The sequence below is a fragment of the Aquarana catesbeiana genome, linkage group LG07 (genome assembly GCF_042186555.1).
Source record: "Aquarana catesbeiana isolate 2022-GZ linkage group LG07, ASM4218655v1, whole genome shotgun sequence".
Taxonomy (NCBI): domain Eukaryota; kingdom Metazoa; phylum Chordata; class Amphibia; order Anura; family Ranidae; genus Aquarana; species Aquarana catesbeiana.
In genome coordinates this window covers 193,577,040-193,598,857 of record NC_133330.1, presented here as the reverse complement: position 1 = coordinate 193,598,857, position 21,818 = coordinate 193,577,040, and the positions used below count along the sequence as shown (strand labels likewise).

Below are 21,818 nucleotides of genomic sequence, written 5' to 3'. Positions count from 1 at the left end.
CATAGCATAAAAGGGGCGGGCCAGGGACACCAAGACTGGAGAGGAAAGAGTTAAATGATGCTGGAGGTCCTCTAGGCATGAAATAAGGTGGTCTTTATCTGACTTGCTGCAGTTTTAAAATGAACACTTTTACACAGTTCAGTGCTGTGAAATCAGAGCAAGCAATTTAAAGGGGTTGTAAAGCCAGAAGGTTCTTTATCTTAATGCATTCTATGCATTACAATAAAAAGCCTTCTGTGTGCAGCAGCCTACCTAATACTTACCAGAGCCCCAGTACTGTCTAGCGATGTTCACGAGCATCTCGGCCGCCCGGGACTCTCCCTCCTCATTGGCTGAGACACAGCAGCGGCACCATTGGCCCCCACTGCTGTCAAAGTCAGTTAGCCAATCAGGAAAGAGGGGGCGGGGCTGAATGGACAAATGGAGCTGCAGCTCGGCTTGGGTGCCCCATAGCAAGCTGCTTGCTGTGGGGGCACTCAACAGCAGGAGGGAGGGGCCAGGAGCACCGAAGAGGGACCCAAGAAGAGGAGGATCTGGGCTGCCCTGTGCAAATCCACTGCAACAGAGCAGGCAAGTATAACTTTTTTTTTTTCACTACAATAGCTTTAAGTATAGGAGAGAAGTCTTTACAACTATGAGAGACTGAGAATTGGTTCACACCAGAGTACAGTAGGGGAAAAGCACGCTGTGCACGCCTTTCATGCACAGTGCTCAAAACACACTGCCTTTGCAATCTGCTGCTGAGGCCAATGTAATGTTAACGCCACTCTAAATGCAGAGCATTTGAGGTCACCAAATTGCATGGTACTACAGTGCCATGCAACTTGGTGCGGCACTTTTTTTTTTAAAGTAGAGCACGCGTTCCGGTGCAAATTCAGCCCATTCAAATGAATTGGTTACAAAATTGCACTGCACAGGAATCACATAGGAATGTGAACACCTATAAACAGGGCGCTTAAAACTGATCTGCAGAAACACAATTTGACAGTGTACCAAAGCATCACACGGTTACAAATAACACTCTCTGTAAAACTGTCAGTTTGAATAGAAGCAACAATATCTGATATAATCAGCTTCTCTCAATATCCAAGATCACCACCAGTCTTGTGACATACGTGTGTTCATTTTTTTCCCTCCATCATGTGATGGAGAAAAAAAAAAAAAAGGAGGAGATTAACGGACCCATGTTAGGTCTACAGGCAAGTGGATCTGAACAGACGTGCATCCGTTCACATCCTTTTACCTCTGATCCATCACATTTAGATTTAAAAAAAAAAACTTAAAACTTAGGCCTCTTGGTACATTCCTGAGTTCTACGTTTGAGCTACCATTCATATCCACCTGAAAAATTGACATGTGGTTCTGACCAGAATGAGCTCCAGAAGGTTTTACCCCCTTCATGACCAGGCCAGTTTTTGCTATTTGGCACTATACAAATTTGGCAATCATGCAACACTGTACACAAATTAAATTTACATAATTATTTCACACAAATAGAGCTCTCTTTTGCCGGTATTTGATCACCACTGGGTTTTTTACTTATTATAAGACTCCTCCAGCGGTATCATGGTTGCTTTACTCAATCTTAAGATGGGAGGGTCTGTGACAGGAGGGGAAGTCCATTTCTTTAGTAGGGGCTCCTCATAGGGGTGACGCACCGAGAAGTGTTTTGGGACCACAAAGGGACACTTTGGGCGTTCCCAAACCTTAGAGACAAATTTATCAAAATAGGTAGGCTAAGGAAAAACTTTAGCCGAGACTGTACGTACCAAAGGGGACAGCCACTCCTGTGGCAGCCCCTAAGGTATCATCAACTTTAAGCATTTCCCGCACTGTGCGGTCATGGAGGAGGACGATTTAGCCACACCAGAGGAGTCGGAGATTGTCTTGTCAGGGCACTCAGGAAAAACTGGGACCGCAGCTGCGTCAGAGCCCGATTTGGGTCTCCGATACTTCCAAGGGGGAAGGAGAAAGCAGAGGGTGTTTCTTTCCTGCCTTAAGCCTCAGTGCCATCTCCACCAAGGAGTCAATGACTTCAAGGACCACAGACAAAGCATCCACAGAGGACAGAAAGGAACCCCCCACCTCCACGAGGGGAGGCATGAGCCTGAGGCTCCATGTTAAAGGACCACCCGGGAGACAGGCAATGTCATCTACTTACAGATTCACAGAGGTTGGTAACATTCCTGAGACAGATCTGCCTCCAACCAAGGTGGAGGGACTGTTGGCCAGGGTAGCACTGTGACACGGATGTCAGGTGCCCAGTCATATGTGCCCCTGCAAGACGTTTACCTTGCCAGCCACCCCAGTCCAGGATGGGGCTGTCAAAGCAGACCCAGCGTGTAATTAAAGGTATGTGAGCATTCGCTGGTCAGGCTGGGGTGACCACTGGATTTAGATTATCCAGCCTGTCTGTTGATTTAAGATCTCTGCAGGAAAAAATCCCAGAAAAACAAAAAAACAAAAAACCAAAAAACCACACCAGGTCCCAGCAGGGAACTAGGTCCGTACTCCTGAAACACCAGGCAGAAACAACTGGCTAACCAGCTAGGACTGCCCATAGGCGGTGCTAGTGTCCTACTCCTGTAGGTGGCGTTATAAACCCTATAGTCAAAAATGAAGAGAAGCTGTGTCCGTCAATGAATTTAAGATAAAAAAAAAGCTTTAAATAGGCTATATTATTTTATTATTTTTGAAGAGTACTATTATATATTTTATTTCTGTGGAACTTTTAATTAGGGATTTTAGTCAAAATTGAGCGTTGCACAGATTAGAAGCTTGCTGATTGTATTGCCTTGTAATGTCCTTGAACATAAGTTAATAAACCAAAAAATATAATTAGTATACAATTATCGCAATGTTGTGACTGACAGGACATTTTGTAGATTAAAACATCCTAATCCAGTGAAACACCTATATTTATAGTCTCCTCACCTGACATTTTACCAGCATGTCAAAGAAATCTTCATCTGGCTCCCGGTTTTCACTGGCCATCAGGTGACTCAGAACAGAACTACTATTTTTCTGGTTGATCCGCAAACCAGGCAGATTGCTAAAACTGGCTCTCTGATCATCCAGCCGACGGCTCTGAGAACTGGCAAGAAGATCTAAGAACTCATCAGTGTGAGGAGAAACAACCGATGCAGAGAGAGCTAAGGAGTAAAAACACAAAATCCATTAAAATTCAGAAAACATCAGTGATACGAACAGTACTCTAGCATATCATACTATTAGGTTAAAATAGAATTCTAGGTTTATTTTAATTTGATATAGTTTGGGTCAAGCTGCAGCTGGTGTGTGTACTGTAATATATTGTAGTAGCATCAGCTATATACAGTGAGAGGTGCCATGTTCAGCAGCAATGCAGGCAACTTGCAGTCTGCTGCTGGAGCTAAATCAATTAGGCCTGAATGCTTCTGTCATTCTCCTTCATGCCAGAGAAGCAACCAGTTCCTTAATTTAGTTCCTGTGGCAGATGGAAAAGTTGCCTGGTACTGCTGCAGAACACAGCGCCTCTCATTGTCTGTAGCTGTTGCGACTACAATATAGTACAGCACACACAGTTGTTGCAAAAACTAGAAATAGTTTGTTTGGGCCACTTGGCCCAAATAAAAAAAAAAAAAAAAAAATTAAACGTGGAATTCTACTTTATAAAATATTGCAGTTGTGCTAATTTTTAAAATAAATCGTATTTTTTAGATTCTAAAGAGCTTCCACTTCTAGGAAAAATGGATACCGTACTAATGCCCATCTGTCTACCAACAAAGGCATACTGCAAATGCCCAGTCCCCTGAAAAGGAAACACTTGAGAGAAAGCCTCTGAAGGATGACTTAACCACTTGCCGACCGCTGCACGCCGATGTACATCCAAAGTTTGGCGGCGGATATCGTTGTTATGACAGCAGCTAGCTGCCATAACCCCGGTATCCCCGTTTTCGTGCAGGAGTCAGCTTTCAGATAAAAGTGGTCCCTGCGGCGGATTCACCGCGAGATCACTTTTATCGGTGGCGGGAGAGGCCCCCCCTCCAGCCGCAATCCTGTGCCCCCCGCCGCTTACCGGAGCCGTCGGTAGCGGCGGAGGCGATCGCGTGCCTGGAGACGAGTGAGGCTAAGATGGCGCCCACTCGTCCCCATGACACTGCTGGGCGGAAGCGACGTCAAAACGTCACTTCCACCCATACGTCTTAAAGGCACATTTTTTTTCAATGTCATAAATTACTTTATTTTTATTTTTTATTGCATTTTAGTGTAAATATGAGATTGGAGGTCTTAAGAGGTCCTGTCATGCTTTTTTCTATTATAAGGGATGTTTACATCCCTTGTAATAGGAATAAAAGTGACACAATTTTTTTTTAAACAGTGTAAAAATAAATAAAATCATGTAAAATAAATAATTAAAAAAAAAAAAAAAAAAGCAAAAAACGCATACGTGAGTAGCGCCCGCATATGAAAACGGTGGTCAAACTACACATGTGAGGTATTGCCGCAATAGTAATGCCCCGTACACACGGTCGGATTTTCCGATGGAAAATGTCCGATCGGAGCGTGTTGTCGGAAATTCCGACCATGTGTGGGCTCCATCGGACATTTTCCATCGGATTTTCCAACACACAAAGTTGGAGAGCAGGAGATAAAATTTTCTGACAACAAAATCCGTTGTCGGAAATTCCGATCGTGTGTACACAAATCCGACGGACAAAGTGCCACGCATGCTCAGAATAAATAAAGAGATGAAAGCTATTGGCCACTGCCCCGTTTATAGTCCCGACGTACGTGTTTTACGTCACCGCGTTTAGAACGATCGGATTTTCCGACAACTTTGTGTGACCGTGTGTATGCAAGACAAGTTTGAGCCAACATCCGTCGGAAAAAATCCTAGTATTTTGTTGTCGGAATGTCCGAACAAAGTCCGACCGTGTGTACGGGGCATTAGAGTGAGAGCAATAATTCTAACCCTAGACCTCCTCTGTAACGCAAAACATGCAACCTGTAGAATTTTTTAAACATCACCTATGGAGATTTGAGGGTAAAAGTTTGACGCCATTCCACGAGCAGGCGCAATTTTGAAGCGTGACATGTTGGGTATCAATTTACTCAGCGTAACATTATCTTTCACAATATAGAAAAAAAATTGGGCAAACTTTACTGTTGTCTTATACCTTATACAGTCCACTTCCTGTTTGTCTGGTAAAAAGCCTAGGTTTATGATATCATGCACAGCTCTCTCTCACTCTCCTGAAAGTTTTCCAGGAAGGGAGGGGGGGGGGGTGAGTCACAAGAGGGCCAAGGAGAGCTGCAGAGCTGGAGGGGTGCCTCTGTAAATCCAGGAAGTGAACAGGCAGCAGCTTCAGCTGCCCACAGTTAAAATGGCTGCAGCCAGACTCCGTGGAGGGAGATTTCTGCAGCATATTTGGCAAGTACAGACTGCACCTCCTCTTTAACAGCTTTAAGATCAGCCACCATTGTTTGACAGTGGCACAATGGCTCTCCTGCGCAAATCGCCGTAGCTGTACGGCGGCTCGCGCAGGCTCAGTTGTGGGTGGCATGCGCTCGCTCCCGTTGCGGGAGCGTGCCCGTGGGTTGGGAGGACTCAATGTCCTCCGGCGGCCCGTGATTGACTTTTACACAGGCAGAACAGGGAAATGCCTATGTAATCAAGGCATTTCCTCGTTCTGACAGGTGACATGACAGGGATCTACTGTTCCAAGTGGTTGGGAATGGTGATCTCTGTCATGTCCCAGTAAGCCCATCCCCCCCCACAGTTAGAAACACTCATAGGGAACACAGTTAACCCCTTGATCACCCCCTAGTGTTAACCCCTTCCCTGCCAGTGACATTTATACATTAATCCGTGGTGTCAAAAGTGTTTGATCTGCCTTCGCAATCCCGATAAAAATCGCTGATCACTGCCATTTCTAGTAAAATAAATAAATAATAAAAATGGCATAAATCTATTCCCTATTTTGTAGACGCTATAATTTTTGCGCAAACCGATCAATATACGTTTATTGCGGGGTTTTTTAAGAAAAATATGTAGATATTTACTACAGCCAAAAGTAAAAAATTGTTTTTGTCATGAAGCTTGGAATACTGAAGTATTTCTCCTTTGATTCTATTACACAGTGGGGGGGGGGGGGGGTCTTCTGCCTTGTTTTAAGGCTAACCCCCTCCAGATGGCTCCATGGTCTGGAAGGAAGGCATTGTTCTGTGTTTGACTGTTTATGTACTTTAATTACCCCCTGGGGCTTCTCTGTGTCATTACACATATCAGTCCTCCTATTCAAGCTATCGGATTAATCCCTGCTGACCCTGTTTCAAGTCCTCATTTGCATGGACAAGAGGACCTGAGTGAAGACTCACATGTACTTTACAATTGACCAATAGGAAAGGGGTTGTTGGGGGCGGGGTGTTCAAACTGCTGTGTATAAAAGTGTGTTGTGTGCATCAATAAAAAGGAGATTCCTGGTTGAACTTACATACAGCCTGCCTGGTGTTTGTTCTGAGCTATCACAACTGGATTCGAACGGCACATAGCTGTAGTTCAATTCCCGAAGCATCAGATGACCAAACCATCAGACGTTGATATCTACAATCTGATTCAATAGCCACAGAGGAGTGTCGGGAGAGTGGAATCGAGCGAGCAGGGGCTCGTTACAGTTTTCAAAATTGTCGTTCTTTATTTATAGCGCAAAAAATAAAAACTGCTAGACAGGGATGTCCGTTATCCCCGGGTTTGTTTGCCCTAGCTATTGAACCTCTTGCTATCCTTATTAGGTCCTCCGTGGCTGCAGGGGGGATGGAGGTGGGCCCTCTACGGGAACAGATCTCCCTCTACGCGGATGACGCTCTTCTTTATCTCCCAGATGCTTCCCACTCCCTCGAGGAGACCCTAAGGATCATAGACTTATTTGGTTCCTTCTCAGGTATACGCATAAACTGGAACAAATCCATGCTTTTCCCGATCTCCCAACCGCCCCTACTCCCTCCCCACCATATACCCCTGCAAACGGTCACTAAGTTTCGGTATCTGGGCATTGAAATACAAAGGGATCTCTCTTGTTACCTGACTGATAATGTCTACCCCATTCTACAGCAACTAATAAAATGCTGCTTAACATGGAAGTCTCTTCCCCTGACACCGGTGGGTAGGATAAACCTCCTCAAAATGATATTCCTCCCCAAATTCCTGTATGTATTTAGAAACACTCCAGTACCTATCCCTGAATCATTTTTTAAGCAACTAGATCGGGTGATTACTAACTTTATTTGGGCGGGACGGACCCCCAGGGTTGCCAAAACGAGCCTGCAGCTTCCCCTATCGGCGGGTGGGCTGGCATTGCCGTGCTTCAGGAAATATTATTGGGCGGCGGTGCTGGTGACGGTGCGCTGGTGGTTTGTTCAGTCTCGACATAACCCAGCGGTCAATTTAGAAGCAGCCATACTGGGGTCATATTCAGCATTGAGCAACCTGGTATTCAGGGGTCCAAAAGCACAAGGTAGTATGACCATCCCCATGCGCACGACCGCCAAAATTTGGGAACAGCTGACAGCTAAGCTCAACCCACCACAAACTTATTCACCCTATACACCACTCTGGGGTAACCCTAAACTACCACATCTGTTAATGATCCCAGACCCAGCAGTCTGGGCTAAATATGAAATTAAAATCTTACAGCATATAATGCCAGAGGGTAAACTTCTTACATTTGACGAACTACGTAATACCTTCCAACTCCCTACTAAAATGTTTTTCCGCTATTTGCAACTGAGACACGCAATTCAGGCTCAATTCCCTTCAGAAATTCAACTACAATCACATATGGTGGAGCGCTTCCTTATTTCCAAGCATGTGGACCGTGTCCTCTCCTCTTTGTATCTCCGGGTGTCCCTGGGAACTGATAACCAGGGGACTAGGCTATTTAACAAATGGAAGCTGGTTGTGCCCTCCCTGACGGATGACGATTGGGAAGAGGGAGTCCAACAATATATTCCTTTGATGATATCCGCCAGGGACAGGTACATCCAGCTAAAATTCCTTCACCAGGCATACTACACACCTCAACGGCTTGCTAAAATATATCCCTCTCACTCTGATAGGTGCCCAAAATGCAATACGGACATAGGTACTTTCTTACATGTGGTGTGGTCGTGCCCCCTTCTTCAACAGTACTGGAGGGAGGTGGTGCAGTACATCAACTTAATTGGGAACCTGACACTTACACTGGATCCCCGGGTCCTTCTCCTGGGGATCTGTGATACCCTCATCGCAAACACCCATAAGAGGCTATTCGTTTTCTATGCTCTATTCTATGCAAGGAAAACCATCCTATTTAAATGGAAACAGACAGACCCCCCAACAGTGGGACAGTGGAAAACACTCATTGATAAGACCCTCCCCCTATATAAGCTCACATTTATGAGCCGGAAGTGTCCCAAAAAGTTTGAAAAAATTTGGGGTCCATGGGTTTCTAAGTAAATGGCCACTGATGCGGATCCCCCCAGGAGAACTCGCTGAACTTATATACCACTAGACCGATTAAGAAATATTTAGAATACACTTAAAATTACCACTAAAATATACCTCCCCCCCCCCCCCCCCCCCCCTTTTTTTTTTTTTTTTTTTTTTTTTTGTTGTTTTGAGGAGGAGGTATTGCTCCTAAAATACAACCTTGCAGTGATATGAATACTTACAACTAAGATCTGAACTGATGTGCCTTGCTTTTTGATATAATACTTGAGATTATTTAACCTAGATTGTCACCTTCCTTCTGGAAATGGTTTTTCTTTGCCTCTCTTATGTAATCCTCTCTTATTGTGCCCTTTTATATTTCTATGTATAGGTATATGTACATATATATATATATATATATATATATATATATATATATATATATATATATATATATATATATATTTATATATTTGTGAATGTACATCTTTTTTATCTTTGTATTGAAACTTTTCTCCTTTGGAGATGAATAAAAACGTAACTGTTAAAAAAAATAAAAATAAATAAAAACTGCAAAGGGGGCGTGGCCGGATGTTGGGCTGAACAGAAGCGTGGGTGATTAGCTCCTGCCATCCTGATCCTTTATCCTTTGTTTTTGGACTCCAGCGGACCTGCCTTGCACCCCTCATAACCTCCCAGCTTGTTGGAGCGCTGCCTGCAGTTGCCAGCACAGCGCTTCTCATACCTGCAGCTGCCTGGGAGACAGACCGCGGCTCCGGCCTAGTTCCCGGAGTGGTGTCCATCTTGCCTCACCCGGCGGCGGCCTCAGCAGGATCTCCTGGCCTCCCTGAACTGTCCTGGGCCCGATCTCCTCCTATTGCAGCCGCCCAACTGCCCGGGGCCACCAGTACGGCGTTTCCTCCTCATCTTACAGCTGCTTGAGGGACGGATCGCGGCTCCGGCCTGCATTCCGGGGCGGCGGCCATCTTGGTGCCCCCGGAGACAGCCCAAGCAAGTGCTCCTGGCCCCCCCTGCACATCTTGAGCTCGGTTCCATACAGCTGCTGCCGGCCGCATCATCCGGGCCGCCATTGCGGTGCTCACTCGCCCTGTGGCTACCTGTGGGACGGGCCGGGGCTCCGGCCTAATTCTCAGCGGCCATCTTGCTTCACCCTGTGAAGGCCTCGGCGAATTCTAAGGGACCCTCTGACCACCTTGAGCCCAGGTTTCTCTAACCACAGCCATCGGGACCTCACAGCTGGCCAACCGCTGCCTGCTGGCCCCAGTGTGTCATTCTAACTAAACAGTAAAGGGGGGAGATTGGGGATTTGGCCTGGTAAGAGGCGGCCATCTTGATAAACCTGGGTGATCACCTGCGGCTCTCCTGTCCCCTTGGCACCTCTGTGACTCTAATCCATCTCCATCCTGGTGCATTTTCAGCAGCTCTGCTCAGCAAATACCTTCCTCCGGTCTGAGGGTCCCCCCCGGTCCTTCCGATGACCGGGAAACAGCAATCGGCAAAGAAGGCAGCTACTTCCATCTCCCGGATCTCGCCACTGAACACACGTGCTACGGCCGCCTTGCCTATAGCACCATCCTCTCGGGCCTCTGTAGCGGTACAAACAGACACCTGGATGGCAGCACTCAGGGTCTCAGGTCAAGAGGGGCCCCCGACGGTCTTGGAGGAAGCGTCGGAGCGGCTGGGTGAGGGGTCCACCACAATGATACTGGCGGCCATTGCAGATAGTAAGTCATCCGTGGAGGGGAAAACAGATACCCTGACTATCGAATGTGGGCTGATAAGGCAGGATATGGACAAAATTACCAGAAACTGAGCAGCGCATTTCTACAATGGAAGACATGGCGGCCTCCACGGCGCAATCGGTGGTGGAGCTGCAGCAGCAGGTTAAAACTCTAATGGCCCGTTCAGAAGATGCAGAAAACCGCCTCAGGCGCAATAATGTCCGGGTGGTGGGGCTCCCTGAGGGTGAGGAGGGCGCCAATCCTGTGGAGTTTGCGGAGGCTTTTTTCAAAAAGCTCCTGGGACTGCAGCATCTGTCTCCTGTCTATGTCGTGGAGCGGGCGCATAGGGTACCCACAGGCCAGAGACCGACGGGAGAGTGGCCACGTGCGTTTCTTGTGCGCCTGCTGAATTTCAGGGATAGAGATATGATCCTGGCGGAAGCCCGCAAGCTCTCTGAATTGAAACATGAAAATGCTGCCATCCATTTGTATCCTGATTTCTCGCCAGAACTGCAAAAGAAAAGACGCTCCTTTATAGATATCCGCAGACGCCTGAGGGAGAAGGGTGTGATTTATTGCATGCTGTATCCTAGCCGTCTAAAAGTACTTCATCGTGGAGCTGCAAAATTCTTTGAATCCCCTGCGGAGGCGGCTGAGTGGCTGGATGCCATCGCCTAATGCTGGGATCTGGTGGCAGAACCTGTCTCACGGAAACATGTAGATTGGGTCCAGAAGATACTTACCTTCATGTGGTACTAATGCTGGGAGTGGTGGTTCCTGCTGATGCGGCACCTTTTTGGAATCCTGTTGTCCCAAAAAAGTTTTTTCTTTTTGTCCCCTTAGCGGTCTGCAATGGAGGACAATCTCTGGAACTTGCCATCCGTGCACTGCAGGAGCTTCAGGTACTGTTCTAAATGTTTGCACTACCTACAAGTCTTCCCGGCCCCCCTTTTTGAGCAGATAGACTCTGGGAACGTTCCACCAAGTTGATGGGAATAAAGTTTCTCCGGCGGTTTTGCTCTTTTTTTGGTTCTGTTCGCCTGGAGCAAACAGGGAGTTGGGTTCTTAGAATGTTTTTTTCTGTGACTTCTCTTTTTTTATTATTTTTTGCAAGTCCTTTTTTATCTTTTTCTCTTATGTTTTTTGTTGGGAAAAGATGACTGTTTTCTATGCTTCCCTCGGTGGCCCACCTCACTGGTGCGACCACATGAGGGTGTAAATTGCCTATTAAGATATATGCTGTCCATTTGTAGTGCTGTGGTGCTTTGCTGCTCTCTGTGCCCGGGTCCCTCCCCACTGACCTCCCCAGTTTACGGGACAACTCCTGTCCCTATCCAATACCTAGCTCCACTCTATGAGTGACCTCAAAATAATCTCATGGAATGTCCGCGGATTAAATTCCAAATTTAAACGTTCATTGGTCCCCCAGTACCTCAAATCCTTGAATCCCCATATTATCCTCCTGCAGGAAACCCACCTAGAGGGTAACAACATTTTATCCCTGAACAGGAACTGGATACAGAGAGCCATACATTCTATGCACTCCTCCTATGCCAGGGGAGTAACTATTTTAATACATAAAAACTTAGCATGTGTTATAGAACATGTAATAACAGATCCCTATGGAAATATGCAATTGTGGTCCTTGCCATTGAATCTCAGTTATTGGCAATAGCGAATGTATATGTTCCACCCCCCTTCAAAAATGAGGTTCTATACCTGGTTTTAGAGAAGATTGCCACCTTTGGCCCATTAAAAGTGCTTGTGACGGGCGATTTTAACAACATCCTAGACTATGGGCTGGACACCTCTAACCCGACTCGGGTGCGGAATCTAGAACTCGGTCACTGGGCAGACGCGGCGGCGTTGGAGGAGGTGTGGAGGTGGAAACATCCTGGTGAGCGCAGTTATTCTTACCTTTCCCACATCAGTGCCTCCTCATCCCGTCTTGATCTGGCTTTTGCTAATTCAGCAATGCTGCCACAGATTGCGGAAGCCGTTTACCTGGCGGAGGGGCTTTCTGATCATACCCCCTTACAGGTAATGTTGAGCCGATCCGCAGGCAATAGTCATAGGAGTTGGAGGCTGCACTCGGGGTGGGTGAGTGAGCCCTCGGTTGAGGCATTGGTCTCCCCACACATACAGGAATACTGGGACAACAATGAGGGTTCAACAGATGGGCTCGCGGTCTGGGATGCGTTCAAGGCATCCACCCCTGGGGTATCTATAGCTGCCATTAAAGCCGCTAGGGCGGAGAAAAATTCAGAGTCGGAAATGCTTCAGGCCCGTGAACTACGCTGTGCAAAGCTCCATGCTGATGCGCCTTCCTCCTCCACCCTGGCGGAGTTACAGATGGCCAGAAGGGCCTTGTTGGTCCATTTTCAAACTCATACACAAAGTACATTTAAGAGAAGGGCTGAGGAACTATTTGAAAAAGGGGATAAGAATGGGAAGCTGTTGGCCTACTTGGCGGCAGACACCCGAACACATACAGCTATCCCTTGCATTTATTCAGCTGGAGGTAATCTAGTGAGAGATGGAGAGGGTATTATGCGGGCTTTTGTGTCGTACTACTCAGAGTTATATACTGCTATACCCAAATACGATGACCAAGTGCTAATGGATCTGTTGGGCTCCCTTCGGATCCCGGAGCTGCCGGGGGAAGTGGCGGCGGAGTTGGAAGCTCCTTTTACTCCTAAGGAATTGGCTTTGGCCATTGCCTCCTTTCCCAATGGTAAAGCTCCGGGTCCGGATGGGATACCAGCGGAATGGTACAAAACTTATATGTAGCTGTCGTCTCCCAGACTCTTGCAACTTTATGGAGAATGCTTTGAAGCAGGGAGACTGCCACTCTCGATGTACGAGGCTCATGTGGTGTTACTGCCCAAGCCTGATAAAGACCTTCTTCAATGCTCCTCCTACAGGCCCATAGCACTGTTAAACATGGACCTCAAAATTTTGAGCAAAATGATTGCCAATAGATTGATGAAGATTCTAGAGCACTTGATACCACCAGATCAAACAGGGTTTTTTCCCAAAAAAGCAACTGATATTAGCATCCGCAGAGTATACACCCACACGCAAATAGATGAGGAGATATCTTCTGGAGGGGCTCTGGTGTTTTTTGATCTGGAAAAGGCATTTGACTCCATAGATTGGGGATATATGACCCGGGTACTTCAACGCATGGGATTTGGTCCTATATTCCTCAAATGGATATCAATGCTCTATGAGCAGCCGGTGGCGGCACTCCGCCTTAACGGAGGGGTGTCTGACAATTTTCCAGTATCCAGAGGCACCAGACAAGGGTGTCCATTGTCACCGGGCTTATTTGCGTTGGTCATGGAACCTCTGGCGATTGCACTGCGCTCCTCCTCTCAAATTCAGGGTATTAGGGTGGGTACTCTTACCGAGACTACAGCCCTTTACGCAGATGACCTAGTCCTTTTCATTAGAGATACTGGACCTTCTCTACAGGCTGCTTTACTGGGGTTTCTGGACTCAATTGGTCAATTGGAATAAATCCAAGATACTTCCGCTACGTTCTCACCGGGCAAAAAGACAGGCAGAACCAAGAAATCCCTTGCAATGGGTAACACAAATCAAATACCTGGGTCTTCAAAATTACGAATTCGGTGACGGAATTCATCAGTCTTAAAGTGTCCCCATTACTAGACATCTCCAAAAAATTACATTCCTGGAAAAATCTTCCATTGTCACTTATTGGGAAGATAAATATTGAAAATATTACCTTTACTCCTGTATACCCTTAGAAATTCTCCGGTGTGGATACCAAAAATAGTCTTCAGGTCAATAGACAGTATGATCTATTCTTTTCTGTGGCAGGGAGGAGTCCCCCGCATTAAACTGACCATTTTGTAGCAGCCGTGGGGGGAGGGAGGCCTAGCGGTACCAAATTTCCAAAAATATTTTTTAGCCGGCCAATTAACGGTGGCGCACCGTTGGTTGACCACGCCTTCGGATGACGCTGCGGTGTCGTTGGAGGCGGCATGTGTGGGTTCATATGAAGCACTATCCTGCTTGGTATATAGGGGTTTGCGGGCTCCCTACCCTCTGATGCCCTCCATGCGCTCTGTAATTAGGGCATGGTCCGTGACTCAGGGGCTCCGGCCTTCTAGTCCTAATACATTTTCTCCAAATCTCCCCTTGTGGAGGAATCCTAGTCTGCCGCACTTCTTTGACTACCCGGATCCCATAGTGTGGACAAAATACGGAATTAAGACACTAAATCACATTGTAGCGAATGACACCCTAATGTCCTTCGACGTGCTGAAATCGCGTTATGAACTACCAAACACGCATTTTTTTCGGTACATTCAATTAAGGCATGCCTTTTAATCCCAATTTGGAGGAGAACCTCTTGACCTTGAGCCCAGTGATTTAGAACTGCTGACTCGCAGTGACTCATTGTCTAAACCAGTTTCCAGCCTATACAGAGATCTCTTTCAGGAAACAACGAAACTGTTAGAACCCTGCAGACAAGCGTGGGAGGCTGTAACCTCGGGGTTGGATAGAGATGATGTATGGGGAATTGCAATTCAGACTCTGGTCTCCACTAGGGACAGACTAATTCACTTTAAATTCCTGCACAGGATTTATCTGATCCCAGCTAGACTTGCTAGGATGTTTGGGAATCAGCATTCATCTTGCTGGAGGTGCTCCACGCCGCTAGCGAATTTTATGCATATCTTTTGGGAATGCCTACAGGTCAGGGCATACTGGCAGGATGTAGCAGGCTGCATAAGGTCGGTCACCTCTATTTCGATTCCCATGACAGTTGAGGTATGCCTACTGCATCTGGTGGAGCCCCTAGCTACTACCAGGGCTATTAGAACTCTTCTTATCCTATTGTTGTTTTATGCCAAAAAGAGGATTATTCTCTCCTGGAAGAGTTCCTCAGCCCCAACCTTAGAGTCCTGGAAGGCATTGGTTAACAAGGCAGTACCATTTTATAAAGCCACTTATTTGAGTAGGGGGGCACTGACCAAATTTGACAAGGTGTGGGGTGGTTGGATGGCATCGGTGGATACGGTGTCAGACTAATTACAGATAACCTATCGCTATTGATATTGGTGTATGAGGACACAAAGGAGGAAGTATATGACCGACATACAGGAGAAATATTGATAATTCTGCATTAGGACAACTGGTCACTTGTAGGGGGGAGAGTTATTTATTCATACGAAATTCTTAGTGCTGGGGGGGGGGGGGAGCCGGGTCATGCTTTGGACTGTATTTAGCATCACGACCCAAGTTGTTAGTCAGTGAGGGTGCGGTGTCTCCTAGTGCCTTCCTCCAGTCTGGAGGCCAACTTGGACAGTATATATCTGTGAAAAAGCTTCGTTGTTTGGGGGGGAGGGAGGAGGGAGTTCTAAATTTATGTTTGTGTTTTTGTATGTAAATGTCCACCGGCAATTGTGATAGTCGGTGGCTGTCGGCCGTATGTGGCCTGTTATTTGTATGCCTTAAAAAATGAATAAAAAAGAATTTTCAAAAAAATAAATAAATAAATAAAAACTGCAGAGGTGATCAAATACCACCAAAAGAAAGCTCTATTTGTGGGGGGGGGGGGGGGGACGTCAAATTTTGTTTGGGTACAGCGTTGCACGACCACACACTTGTCAGTTAAAGCGACGCAGTGCTGAATCGCAAAAAATGCTCTGGTCATTAAGGGGCTGTAAACCCTTACATACACCCACTGAATTATCTAGTGCCAGGTGATACACAGAGATCCACAACACAAAGCATACACCACTCAGGCCAATGGTGCAATATCTCTCCAGTTGCTCGCCCCGACTTACCACCATTACTGAAGTGTGTAGAAGAAAGAAAGTGGACGGCACACTGGAACGAGAAGTTGAGAAGTTTGCTTGACAGAAATCTTTGTTGCATGCCAGACAGATGATATAAGACCAAGGTTAAAGTGTTTTTTTTGGGTTAACAAACAGATCATGTTCCCTTAAAGCATGTTATACAGCACAGTGCTTGTTCTGTGTCATTTGGCCCCCTGTATACCCTAAAAAACCTGGCTGATCCTGCCTGGCTATACCTCCCCTCTGAAGACTAACCACAATAATTATGGCTGCTGAGCCCTGACACCGTGGACAGTTTGCGTGATTGCGTCATCCGCAGGTCTCCAGTCTGTCTCCTCTGTGTCGTCCCCCCCCCCCTTTGTACCATAGTGCTTGTACCAGAATCCACGCCCCCCCCCCCGGCTCCTGCTGCTCTCATATCTTCTAGTAAATTGTTTTATCCCCTCTGTACCTTTATAACATGTGTGCCTGTGTAATGTAACAAATCTACCGATCTGTACCTGTATAAACACGGCTCAGCTGATTGTCGGTGCTCTCCCCCTCCTCTCCGGCTGACGTCAGCAGGAGGGCTCGGCCCCAACCACTGAAGTTGTGAGCCGAAGAGAGGAGAGGAATCAGCTGAGCGCCCAGAGTGGAGCTTATATTGGTGCAGATTCTTTACATTACACAGGCACACGTGTTACAATGGTACAGAGGGGATAGGAGACAATTAGAAGTGGGTTAACAACTACTTTAACGTTTCACATGGTGAACAAGCATATCCGTGTGAAACGTTAACCTTGGTCCTGTATCATCTGTGTGGCATGCAACAAGATTTCTGTCAAGCAAACTTCGTTCCAGTGTGCGGCCACTTTCTTTCTTCGATGCACAGAGATGAAACAAGGAGGGAGGGAAGGGGGCCTGGTGACTCTTTGCATTGGCATAGGCTGTCAGAAGTGGCTCATGCAGATAGCAGAGGGAAGACAGCAGATAGAAACCCCATTATGTGCTTTGAATTGAGGCAAGTACACAACCACTTTAACTACAAGTTTGGATGCCCATGTTTCTGGATCTACTGATGCTTTTGCCAAAAGTTTTTTTTTTTTTTACTAAAAGTAACCTCTGCCTCTAAATACTTCATCATACATTAATTAAGACACCTTTCACATATGCAGACTGTTTGTCAGTTTTTCATCCATCTGTTGACGGATGAAAAAAATGGACATCAATGCATCTCTATGGAAAAATGGATGTAAATGGATGATCATTCATTCACATCCATTTACTTCCGCTTCCATCAACATCCGTTTTTTGGAATGGATCAAAGCCCTATTTTTCTTTCATTAAAAAAATGGATCAGATGAGAATAAAAAACGGTCAAACAGTCTTTTTTTGCATAGAAAATGGCTCTGGGACTCAAGTGGTAAAGTGTAAGTTCACCTTTACAGACAGACAATCTGTGAGGTGAATTTACACTGGACCCCCTCCACAGCAAATTTCCCCCCCCCCCCCCAATCCCCCACTGTCAGGCACTGTGACGCCGTTTCAGCGCTCCAGGGATTTGAAATCCCTGTGGCTTAATCTCCTATCCATACCTCTCAAAGTATACCAACAAGAGGCATTCTAATTGGTCACCACCATCACATGGATGGCGCTTCCCAATCAGAATACATCTAGCCCATCCTAACAGCGCTGCGAGAGAGAGCACCAGTCCAGGAATTTGAAATCCTTCTGGCTAAGCAGTGCCCCGGTACCTGATAGCGGGGGATCACGGGACATGGGGTCCAGTGTTTACAGATTTCCTGTAAAGGTGAACTTACCCTTTAAGGACTCTAGCTGGTGGATTGAAAAACTGATGTAAAAAAACATCTGTCTTTTTCTTTGAAAATTGTGACAACTGATGAAACGAAAAAATGTGCGAAAGGGGCCCAAGTCTGGGGTGCCCAAGTATTTGATAACATATGTTTAAGTAGATCTCATCTTTTCTAATCCTAATGAAATTGAGCTGATGCTGGAGTTCAATAAATTACCATGAGAATATGACTTTTAATATACACAAGTGAAGTCCACACCATATAGTATATCATACCAAATTATATTAGGGACTGATTTTAAGCTCTCACATTAATACCTATTGGGTTTAGTCAGTTCAACCTGAAAATAGCGGTGTAACCACTAGTATACAGTACATCCTCCATCTACACAAACTTTTTTACTTAAAGCTGAGCTCCAGGCAGATGTAAAAAGGCACAAACTAATGCAGCCTTGCATTTAATAATCCACCATTAAATGTATTATTAATGCAAGCTGTGTAAGTACCTGAAGTTGACCTGGTACAAGCCTCTTGCAGTCCCTGTACAAACAGAACTGAGAGAGGGGAAGGGAGAGCTGAGTGACAGAGAAAGGAATTCTTCAGTGTAAAGCTGATCTGTTCACTTTCCAATCACAGGGTGGGGAGAAGACCTATAAAGTGAAAGTAAAACTGCAACAAATATATGCCCTCCATGACAGGAGTGTGCTGTGTGGCAGAGCTGTGTAAATCACAAGACTGGATGGGCAGAAATACAAATCCTTAGGTAGGTGAAACCGCTCATATATGTATTTCACTATTGTATACAGCTGCTTGCCTGGAGTTCAGCTTTAAGAAAATGCCTGCACCACACAAAAGCAGAAATGCAGTACATCTGGCTTATTTTCCAGCAAACTGCATACATTTTTATAGACACGTTTTCCATTGATGAACAACAAATGTGTGACATACATTTTCTCATGGATTTTGGAGGGGTGGAACATGTGGCTGTGGGAACACTTAAGATGTTCTTGCCCTGTAAGCTGCACCGCTGGTCATCCATCCTGTTGCTTTGAAACCGACTCAATAGATCAAAAAAGCCTTCATCTCCTATGCCGTCTGCAACCGCTGTTTTCTAAAGACACGGAGCAAAAAGAATATTATTATTTAAAAAGCAGTTCAATAGTCAAAGTTACTGTGCATGACCAAAAGAGAAGCGCAACCCTATGGCAGCCTCAGTCTTCCCTTTGGTCTTGCGCTGATTTGGAATTTAACTATTTGAGCTCTCACTTTGAACATCCTTCTGGATCAGAGAAGCTTTTTACATTTCATCTATAGGCTATGAATTTGAGCATACAGTAAATAAAAGGAAAGATTTTGAAGTATAGGGGTCTTCTGAATAAGCTTCTTTATACACATAGCTAATTGTTGCAATTTAGGTGACACTACTACATATCAAGGTAGCCATAGAGGTTACCTAAGTGTTTTTAGTTTAAAATAGAATAGGGAAGGATTAGAATCCCATGAGGTTTTTATTGCTGGCTGGGAATTACACACGAAGCTATATTCATTAGGAAAAGGAAAGCCAACCAATCCTTGGTTTAGCTAAAGTATTGCATTTATACTTCATTAAAAAAAAAAATTGAAAAGGGAAATATCCTTCAGCCTACGAATCCACGCTTGCCCAAATAGCCAGATACGAACACACCGCCAGGTCAGTACGTCGTACGGAGCTAACAGAGGGTGGTATCAAACACAATCTGTTGGCTGCAGCTACCGGGATTGTGTGTGAAACTGACAGGCAGACTCCTGCCTGTCGGGTGAGAGCATTAGTGCAGCTCCGCCCGATTGCTTGCACACCCCCAGTACCCGCGTTCCCACTACCGCCACGCCCCCGGGCTCCTCTTGCCCATCGGTGGGCCCAGGAGCTCCATGGTGGGTGTCGGCGGGTAGAGGGGGGAAGGAGAAGAGCGGACAAACATCTGCTCTCCTCCCCTTCTTGTGACCCCGAAAGCGACGTCTGACGTCACTTTCGGGTCAAGTTCCTGGTTTCCCCCGGCTAGCTCAGCCAGGAAATAATGTTTTGCAATGCGATGCGATCTGCATTGCAAAACATTTAGTGGAGCACAGGGGAGATAAGCAGGGCTTTTAGACCTTGCATATCTCAATAAAGAGAACCTGTCACCTAAAAATCATCACATAGGGGACTTCTTACTCCTATGTGATGAAAAAAAAAAAAAAAATTAATACACCCAAGCACATAAAATCCCCCCCCCCAAAATTTGAGGCCCTCCCACCCCCACATATATACACGCACGAACGTAAACGCATTTGTCAGGCGCCTATGCATGAAAACGTAGATTGCAATACACGTTACATATCTCTGCGCACGCCGGAGTGAGAGCAATAATGCTAACACAAGACCTCCTCCGTAACACTAAACTGATACCTATAGGGATTTTTTTGAAGCGTGGCCTAAAGAAAATATAGGGTACTGAAGAGGCACACCCCAAAAAACTGCAATATGGAAAAGTTTCCCCCAATGGGTTTTTTTTTTTAGCAGCAAAAGTTTGACGCCATTTCACAGGCGCACAAAAATTGGTTTGGCATGTTGGGCATTTACTCGTCTTTTACATTTTACCAAAAATATGGGGAATTTATTGCGTTTGTGTGCCTTAGAATTCACGTTAGTGTGTTTTTTACTGAAATTTTGCGTTTCCTAGACCTTTGCGGTAATAGTGTGACAGCAAAAATTGGAACTACCACTATTTTATTCTCTAGGGTATCTGATTTCAAAAATATATAATATTTGTGGGTTTTGTGTAATCTTCATTGGAGGAGAGTACACTTATTTCCCAGCACAGCTAGAGAACTGACAATGATGTGTTCCCCTGCTTACTGTTGTCAGTTTTTAATAGGAAAGCAAGGGAAATGGCAGGAACACCAGAGATTTCACACAAAAGGAAGCAATACAAAGAACAGGATACTTTTTCATACAAGTACATGGCAACGAGGAATGAGTTAAAAAAAACAACAATATAAAAAAGAAGCTGCATACCATAGTAACTTGCACAATAATAATAATAATAATAATAATAATGCACATGCTAGTAGACTCAGGGTTTGCACAGCATAAACAAGAGAGTGCTGTCCCTGCCACAGAATCAGAAGTCACAACCTACTGAAAGGAGCAATTTAAGAGGCTGGTAATTTTAGGCGATTGGACACTGGCAAATCTTTTTAGGACATGCCCCCTGGGCACTTCCCCTCTAATCTTACCTCACTCCGTGAGTCACCAGTTTTGTAGTCTGCAATGCAAAGTAACCAAGCAATAGAAGGGAGGGTGGTCTGTGCGGTGTACTGTACTCATACAATACAGTATTTACAGTATATCATTCAATACAGGCTGGATATTCACAGACCCTGGGATGTCCCCAAGCAATGAATCAGAAGGGTGGGCAACATGGCAAACACAGTTGTGCCAACAGGATCAACAATAACGAGGGTGAAGAACCTTGCCTCCAAAAGCTTCATCCACAGAGGCTTTAACATCCACCTGGTAAAACTTGACCGTATCAACTTAAGACCAAATAGCAGCCATGCAAAGCTGGGTAATAGATGCTTAATGTTGGAATGCTTAGGAAACACCCATAGATCTGGTGGTGCAAGTAAATAAGAGTGCTCGAGGTGTCTTATCCTTCAGAGTGTAAGCTCTTAAGATGAATTAAATTATTCAGCTGGCAACATGGACTTTGAAGCGGGTGACCCTGACAACAAGACAAAGCAAGAGTCCACCTTTCTTTGCTTTGGCTTTTAGATTGCTCTTCATTGTCAGAGTTATCAATTTGGGGAGCTTAAAGTGTTACTAAACCCAGGACCCTGCATTCACTATATCTGGTCTCCCACAGTACACAGAACATGCAATGAAATTATTTTAGTAAATATAAACTGCTAAATACATTCTCTCATTAGCAGTATATAGCAGTCTTGTGACTCCTATCGGCCAAGCACTGGTTAAAGCTCGT

The 21,818-nt window shown here is 45.5% G+C and overlaps 1 protein-coding gene across 4 annotated transcripts in view; it reads right to left on the bottom strand.

The window, feature by feature from the left end:
- The window catches only part of GPSM2 (G protein signaling modulator 2), a 113,691-nt gene that overhangs the window by 2,284 nt on the left and 89,589 nt on the right, over positions 1-21,818 (bottom strand). For all 4 annotated transcript variants that reach the window (XM_073592936.1, XM_073592938.1, XM_073592939.1 and 1 more), the window contains 2 exons: positions 18,766-18,928; positions 2,935-3,152 (listed from right to left, as the gene is read on the bottom strand). In XM_073592936.1, the coding sequence (XP_073449037.1) occupies positions 2,935-3,152; positions 18,766-18,928 (381 nt within the window). The remainder of the gene's footprint in view (positions 1-2,934; positions 3,153-18,765; positions 18,929-21,818) is intronic.